Source organism: Procambarus clarkii, chromosome 56 (assembly GCF_040958095.1).
Source record: "Procambarus clarkii isolate CNS0578487 chromosome 56, FALCON_Pclarkii_2.0, whole genome shotgun sequence".
NCBI classification, from domain to species: domain Eukaryota; kingdom Metazoa; phylum Arthropoda; class Malacostraca; order Decapoda; family Cambaridae; genus Procambarus; species Procambarus clarkii.
This window is the reverse complement of record NC_091205.1, coordinates 33,496,916-33,506,110: the sequence shown is the minus strand read 5'-3', so window position 1 is coordinate 33,506,110 and position 9,195 is coordinate 33,496,916. Positions and strand designations below refer to the sequence as shown.

Below are 9,195 nucleotides of genomic sequence, written 5' to 3'. Positions count from 1 at the left end.
TCAACAACTACTACATCAACTACCACCTCCACAACTACTACATCAACTACAACATCAACTTCAACCTCAACATCAACAACATCAACCACCACTTCCACAACCACATCAACTACTACCTCCACATCCACAACATCAACATCAACTACCACTTCAACAACTATTACATCAACAACAACCTCTATAACAACAACAGCAACCACCACCTCCACAACCACAACATCAACTACCACAACATCAACTTCCACCTCTACAACTACAACATCAACTACCACCTCTACAACTACAACATTAACTACCACCTCTACAACTACAACATCAACTACCACCTCCACAACTACCACTTCAACAACCACAACATCAACTACCACTTCAACCACCACAACTTCAACTTCAACTACCACACCATCAACTACCACACCATCAACTACCACACCATCAACTACCACACCAACAACTACCCCCGCCTCAACTACTTTCTTCCTCCTGGGTTAAGATATGCTGAATGTTGCCTGATGCTGGTATGTGATGTAACTATATAACCTGAGGTAACTCGTGTTATATACGTAACTCGTAACTCGACAATAACCTAAGCTTGTAAAAGCACCTTAATCACCTTCAGTGATTAAGTGCTTAATTGCACACTAGTTTCTCTAACCGCTACCTCACCCCTGTCAGTGTAAAAGAGACAAATGTAAGTGAATGCATGTGGGTGTATGTGTGTATGTATGTTTATATATATATATATATATATATATATATATATATATATATTATATATATATATATATATATATATATATATATATATATATATATGTATGTATATATATATATGTATGTATGCGGACATACATATATATATATATATTATGTACGTGATGCGGACATCACGACCGCATATATATATATATATATATATATATATATATATATATATATATATATATATATATATATATATATATATATATATATATATATATATATATATATATATGTATGTATGTATGTGTATAAAGTACATATGGAAGCTGATCAAAATTACATTACACCTTTGTTAATGCACATTGATGACACTTCGAACACTTTATGTAGACATCAACAATAACCACCACCTCCACAACAATAACAACATCATCAACTACTACCTCCACAACCAAAACATCAACTACTACGACAACAACAACAATATCAACTACCACCTCTACAACTACTACATCAACAACATCAATCACCACTTCCACAACCACAACATAAACTACCACGACAACAACAACACACCTACCACGACCACAACAAAATCAACTACAATGACAACAACAACAACAACTACCATGACAGCAACAACAAATACTATCACAACTACAATAACAACTACCACGACAACAACAACATCAACTACCACGACAATAACAACATCAACTACCACGACAACAACAACAACAACATCAACTACCACAACAACATCAACAACAACTACTACTACGACAACAACAACAATTCAACTACCACGACGACAACGGTAGCAACTACCATGGTACCAACAACAACAACAACAACCACGACAACAACAACAACCACTACCACTACAACAACAAAATCAAATACAACGACCACAACAGAAACAACTACCACAACAACAACAACTACCACAACAATAACAACATCAACTACCACAACAACAACAACTACTACTACTATAACAACTACTACTACAATTGTTTAAACTACAATATCAACAACAACAACAATCTCACATCATCACCTACCACACAATAAACGACTAGAGGAACTGGAGCTTAAATTATATATCCATAATGTGCAAAGAAAATGAATCACGCGCATCTGTTCTGGGTGCCACTGGAAGGCTCCCTAGAGTCTGAGGAGTCAGACTCTCAAGACTTGTATATGGTTAACCACAGCTGGAGGTCAGGGAACCAGACTTTCAAGACTTGTATGTAGCTAAGCGTAGCTTGCGGCCGGGGAGCCAGACTTTCAAGACTTGTGTATAATTAACCACAGCTGGAGGCCGGGGAGCCAGACTTTCAAGACTTGTACATGGTTGAACACAGCTGGATGTCGAGTTCAAGTTCAAGTATGTTAATGGAGACAAGAAAAAATACATCTCTAAAGGATAGAGTAGCTTAGGCTATTTTTATCCCCCGCTGGAGGTCGAGGAGCCAGACTTTCATCATTTGTATAAGGCTAAGCACATCTGGAGGCCCGAGAGCTAGACTTTCAAAACTTGAAAATGGTTACCCCACAGCTGGAGGTTGGGGAGCCAGATCTTCCAGACATGTACTGGATTGTTCACAGCTAGTAGTTCATGAGCCAGAGCTTGCAGACATATTTAAGGTTAACCACAGCTGGTGGCTGATGAGCCAGAGCTTGCAGACTCATGTAAGGTTAAGCATAGCTGCTGGTTGATGAGCCAGAGCTTGCAGACTCATGCAAGGTTAACCACAGCTGGTGGTTGATGAGCCAGAACTTGCAGACTCATGTAAGGTTAAGCACAGCTGGTGGTTGATGAGCCAGAGCTTGCAGACCTATGTAAGGTTAACCACAGCTGCTGATTGATGAGTCAGAGCTTGCAGACTTATGTAAGGTTAACCACAGCTGGTGGCTGATGAGCCAGAGCTTGCAGACATATGTAAGGTTAACCACAGCTAGTGGTTCATGAGCCAGAGCTTGCAGACATATGTAAGGTTAACCACAGCTGGTTGCTGATGAGCCAGAGCGTGCCGACTTATGTAAGGTTAACCACAGCTGGTGGTTCATGAACCAGAGCTTGCAGACATAAGTAAGGTTAACCACAGCTGGTGGTTCATGAGCCAGAGCTTGCAGACATATGTATGGTTAACCACAGCTGGTGGTTCATGAGCCAGAGCTTGCTGACTGATGTAAGGTTAACCACAGCTGGTGGTTCATGAGCCTGAGCTTGCAGACTTATGTAAGTTTAACCACAGCTGGTGGTTGATGAGCCAGAGCTTGCAGACATATGTAAGGTTAACCACAGCTAGTGGTTCATGAACCAGAGCTTGCAGACATATGTAAGGATAACCACAGCTGGTTGCTGATGAGCCAGAGCTTGCAGACTTATGTAAGGTTAACCACAGCTGGTGGTTCATGAACCAGAGCTTGCAGACTTACGTAAGGTTAATCCACAGCTGGTTACTAATGAGCCAGAGCTTGCAGACTTATGTAAGGTTAACCACAGCTGGTGGTTCATGAACCAGAGCTTGCAGACTTATGTAAGGTTAACCACAGTAGGTGGTTCATGAGCCAGAACTTGCAGACTTATGTAAGGTTAACCACAGCTGGTGGTTCATGAGCCAGAGCTTGCAAACATATATAAGGTTAGGAACTGCTGGAGTCCGGGAGCCAGATTTTTGCAGGCAGACCACAGCTGAACTCCGGGGAGCTAGGCTATGAAGTCATGTATAAGACAGACCTCAGCTCGAGGTCTATGAGCAAGAACATCAAATATATATGAGGTCTCAGCCTCACTTACATGCCCTCCTCAGCCTCCTTGAGTCTCTGTTATCTTCAGCAACCCTCATTTTCAATTATATATTTTAAATGTCTCATTCAGTTTGTTGTTTATTAATCATATTATCTGACCATCCATAGAATCCCATCTGCTTTCCTTAGATTCTCACTGGAGTCTCTTTCATTAAATAATAATCCTACCTGTTCCTTCTTCAGTAAGTTACACTTTCACTATATTGCTGGGCACTAATCGCTTCAAAACCTTGCACACACTCATAAAGAAGCACCTAACTTAGCCCATATTTAGATATTTGATCATATAAAGCTCCTTACCTAACTTGGTTTCAATTTTAAGTGTCCTCGCGACTCGGTCTCCGGCCAGGCCTTCTGGCTGGAGTCTAGTCAACCAGGTAATTGACAAGGAATAATTCACTTTGATATCAATGATCGATGATCAATTCCTCACTCGGTTGATCAGGAATTCATTTGAAGGTTTACCAAGTTCCCATTCGAACACCGAGATGCTCGGCTAGTTATAATCTACGTGTAGGGGAGACCGATGAAAATTATTGGGGTTTTAATGTTTACAAAATTTTATTTCATCATTCCTAATGCTCGTATGCTTTACAACGAAGCTATTGCACATTAGGTTCTGTTCCCTAGTCTCGCAAGGAGATATTTCTGTAACAGTCTCTGATATTTTCCAAATGTAAACTACTATTCGTCTCTCTCGAGTAGACAGAGATGCACCGTTCGAGTATGCATCGCTCCAAAGAGAGGAGATTGAGACATTTTATGCGATACGAATAATTTACATAGCTCCTGATCCCCAGCCCCTAAGAAGGATCCTGGGCTCCTGATCCCCAGCCCCCAAGAAGGATCTGAAGCTCCTGATCCCCAGCCTCCAAGAAGGATCTGGGGCTCCTGATCCCCAGCCCCCAAGAAGGATCTGAAGCTCCAGATCCCCAGCCTCCAAGAAGGATCTGGGGCTCCTGATCCCCAGCCCCCAAAAAGGATCTGAAGCTCCAGATCCCCAGCCTCCAAGAAGGATCTGGGGTTCCTGATCCCCAGCCCCCAAGAAGGATCTGAAGCTCCAGATCCCCAGCCTCCAAGAAGGATCTGGGGCACCTGATCCCCAGCCCCCAAGAAGGATCTGAAGCTCCTGATCCCCAGTCCCCAAGAAGGATCTGGGGCTTCTGATCCCTAGCCCCCAAGAAGGATCTGAAGCTCCTGATCCCCAGCCCCCAAGAAGGATCTGAAGCTCCTGATCCCCAGCCCCCAAGAAGGATCTGGGGCTCCTGATCCCCAGCCCCCAAGAAGGATCTGGGCTCCTGATTCCCAGCCCCCTAGAAGGATCTGGGCTCCTGATTCCCAGCCCCAAGAAGAATCTGGGGCTCCTGATCCACAGCCCCCAAGAAGGATCTGGTGCTCCTGATCCTCAGCCCCCAAGAAGGATCTGGAGCTCCTGATCCCCAGCCCTCACGTGTTCCTGATCCTCAGCTCCCAGCTGGCACCTGATTACCAGCCCTCGCGTGGCTCCTGATCCCAAGCCCCCAGCTGGCACCTGATCCTCAGCCCCCAGCTGGCCTTTGATCCCCAGCCCCCAGCTGGCACCTGATCCCAGCCCCCAGCTGGCACCTGATCCCAGCCCCCCAGCTGGCACCTGATCCACAGCCCCCAGCTGGCACCTGATCCACAGCCTCCATCTGGCATCTGATCCCCAGCCCCCAGCTGGCCCCTGATCCATAGCCCCCAGCCCCCACCCTGATCTCCATGTCCGAGCTGGCACCTGATCTCCACTTCATTACTTACCAACAACTTAGTCCAGATTCATGAAGCAGTAACGAGAGTGCTTAAGGTAACTTTTCTTTCTAATCGGGTTCTCGGTTTATAAGTTGTGATACAACAAACTGTTTACTAATACCAATCTTTCTAGCAACACGCCTTCATGCGAAGGCATTTCTGAAGCACTTATAGGCGCCCAGTTCAGAGACTGGGCCGCAGGGAGGTTGATCCCCAAAATAAGCACTACTGAACATTGTATGTCATAGACGCTTATTATAGCTAACTCTATGGGAAACTAGACACCATTCTTCTGTCGAACGTTAATTACTAATTCTCGGTGTCTCACATTTTTATTATGTAGGTATTTAATAAAATGTGTAAATAAATAATATCACAGCATCATATTGTGAGAACAAATATTAAGTAATTAGAATCTGCGAAACATATTAGTAGTGACCTCTGTTGAGAGGCAGGTGAACCAGATCCCAAATAGCTGGGTAAAGAACACCTTGGTAAATCCTACCTGGGGGATTCTTACAGAGTTCCTAAGAACCTTCGTGAAACAGCCCCCCCCAAAAAAGGTATTCGTGATGCTTAGTGAATCTAGTTCTGAAGTGGTAGAATTTTGATGTTTTCTTTGTTAGTTTTTCTTGTGTTTATTACTTGGCTTTTCATAAATTTATTTAAGTTTTCGCTTTATATTGTTTTATTTATTTTTAATTTTCTGTTTAATAAAAGCATTCATATTAATTGACTTTAATTCTGTCCAATTCTTGCATAAATTTATGGAATGCATTTCTTATCCTATAGATAAATATAATAATAAATTGTAATGTTATTTATAACACCTGTTCTGGTGATGAGAGTGCGTTTGTAGTTCATTATTTTTGTGAAGCAAGTAAAATGATCTCGATACTTTTGTTCCATGTGCGATGTAAAATGTGTATATAAGTTGTATATGCGCAATTTACATCGAATTAAACATCATTTATACTATTACTACCACCATCAAATGTCTCCCAAACATACCATTGCAAAAATTAGGACAATATATTTATAACATTTTCGAATACTTTAGCCAATTTATTTCTTTACGAATGGGTTAATAATTGTCATCTGAAACAATGCATTGATAATATACATATATATTGCAATATAAACGTCCTCCCTATCTGGGATGGACTCCCCCCCCCCCAACCAAATGTATTGTAAAAGTTTTCTCTCATCCCCTAGACGGACCCCTGAATGTATCAACGATGTCCCTTCTTAAGCCGGACAGAGAGTCCTCACTTCACATTAAAAAAAACTATCCAACTCATGTGGGAGGGAGAGATCTATAAATTCTGCTGTACGCTACTTTTAGGGAAAGACCAATAATCAGGAGTCTACTCTCTGCCAACGGCCCTGCGTCAGGTACACTGTTACATTCAGTGGTGATAAACTTCAAATAACAATTAGAATTAAGTTAGTGTTAAGGCACTCACCAAATATAGTGAGTCTAACTGGTGGGAGGGCTCTCCCAGAGTAATTTACTAATGATGAAGCTCTCAACCTGAAACATCCGAGGCCCAGCCCACAGAAAAGTTATTCACCTGTTAAATAATTTACAGATGTCTAGAAGATATGACGGGATGGTAACAAGCACTGGACACTGAAACCTTATCCTAGAAATTAACAGTTTATTTCACAAAAAACCCACCTGACTCGTAACAAATATCAATAAACTTTTAGAGTGGAATCATGGAATATTACAAACACCCATGTGATATCAGACAACAGTGCACTCTATAGTTAAAATAATTATAACAGCACTACAGGGCACGGCACGAAAGAACTGAACTTAACTGAAAGACTCTCCATTCACAAGATTGGAGTGAAGCTGTTTCACTTCACCCATCACCAGACAACTGCCTCCCTCTAACCCTCTTACCAATCAGAGGCAGCGCTAAATCCGTCTAAACTTATCGAACAGAACTGACTTGCTCTTCCAGTCAAGTTTGCCCACATACTACCTAGTTATAAATAACTTCACAAATTCACTAGATATATCATAACACTCCACTTATTACTCCAACAGTCCAACACATATCATCCTAGGTATTTTTTTTATCTAAATAGTCGTGGACCGGCAGCAGCGTCGCCACTGGGAACTTGCTCAACTGACAAAGCTCTTTCACACGCTTTGCATTTCTCTCATTTCTGCTTGTTCCTCTTACTAAATATACTATTCAAGTCGTAACAGTTTGTTTCTTTTTTAAACAGACCACTATGGTTGTTGCACTCTGCTTCTTTATTAAACAGTTTGCTCAGGTCGTAACACTTTGCTTCTTTATTAAACAGATCGCTCAGGTTGTAACACTTTGCTTCTTTATTAAACAGACCCCACAGATCGTAACACTTTGCTTCTTTATTAAACAGACCCCACAGATCGTAGCACTTTGCTTCTTTATTAAACAGACCCCACAGATCGTAACACTTTGTTTCTATATTAAACAGACCCCACAGTTCGTAACACTTTGCTTCTTTATTAAACAGACTACTCAGTTCGTTACACTCTACTTCGTTATTAAATTGACCACACAGGTCGTTACACTCTGCTTCTTTATTAAATTGACCACACTGGTGGTAAAACTCCTTCCAAGCCAGAAGGAAAAAAGAATTACTCTACTTGAAGAGTTGTGGCATTTTTTTTTTGGCTGTTGGGGGAAGTTCACAAAGTTAAAAGTTAACAATTCCAACATAAGTATACCAAATTTAACATAATAAACCAAAATAATATATCCTGGTATAAACAACCAAAGACTACAACAATACATATAAACTCTTCAACAACATATATAGGAAATAAGGAAATACATAACTCGTCATCTCCATCGAAGTCACCATACTAATCCAAAATGTGAACATCAACTCTCAATAAGCACTAAACCATAATGCACAAAAATTATTCCAATCCACCAGATCACAAGCTCTGAAAGTCAACACCAATACACAAGAATCAATAGGCACTGTACTTTATTCACAAAAAGTATATCAGTCCAATACATCACAATCTCTGAAAAAACACAATTTATTTCCATCATTACACACTAATAATTTTTTTTAAATGCACATGAAATATAGTGTTACGGACCCGAGTCCAGCGTCCGAGCACGGAGCAGTGACGACCACGCCATCTGTGGGTCAGCTCCCGAAACCCCCTCCAAATGGACGACGCCATCTAGTGAGGACGAGATATACCGGCCACAGGGGCTGGTTTCCCGCCTTAAACAGCTAGTAACATAGCCGCTGCTGACCTCTGGTGAGGTGACGCTTAGACAGCAATGCCATCTATGGAGTGGATAGGTGGGCGTTTGTGTCTATGCCTGTAAGTGAGGTGCCTTAGGCTGTCCCTAGTACTGATGACGTGTCTGATTACAGAGTCGACCTGGGACTGCTGGATTGGACGATGGGCAGTCTACCCAAGGCAGCCATAGTATCTCCACGTGTTTGCTGCAGAAGCTGTGAGTCCCCCCCCCCCCCCCCCGGATGAACACTGTTGTGTTAGCCTGCCTGTGACGAGGCAGTTGAGGAATTGTCGTACCCGGGGATGACTGGTGGAGAAAACTAGCCAATGGGGTGTTGTGGTGAGGAGAGTGATCAGCAGAATCACACGAGGCTCCTGCCTAGGGCTCGCAACCCTAGTATCGGTCGTGGAGTGTCCTACGCAGCGTGGCTGATTGGAACCTGTCAGCTACAGGCTGGATTTGTGGTTGAAGGCCTCCACGACGGTGCACCCAGTGGGACTGTGATTTGGCTGGCCTGTGGCCGGGGTAGACTCGCCTAGGGAATCTAAGGATTCATCGTGAGGCCACAAGAATAGGACCAGGGCTACTCGTCTCGAGCACTGTGAAACATCCTGAGTCTTCGGAAGAAGAAGAA

The 9,195-nt window shown here is 42.5% G+C and overlaps 1 protein-coding gene across 1 annotated transcript in view; it reads right to left on the bottom strand.

Moving 5' to 3' along the window:
* Positions 1 to 5,236, bottom strand: part of LOC138353257 (uncharacterized) — a 9,539-nt gene extending 4,303 nt beyond the window's left edge. Inside the window, exons 1-2 of the mRNA XM_069306149.1 lie at positions 5,004 to 5,236; positions 1 to 483 (exon numbers count right to left, since the gene is read on the bottom strand). The exon at positions 1 to 483 is cut by the window's left edge and continues 172 nt beyond it. Of these exons, the coding sequence (XP_069162250.1) occupies positions 1 to 483; positions 5,004 to 5,236 (716 nt within the window). The remainder of the gene's footprint in view (positions 484 to 5,003) is intronic.
* Between the last annotated feature and the right edge of the window lie 3,959 nt (positions 5,237 to 9,195).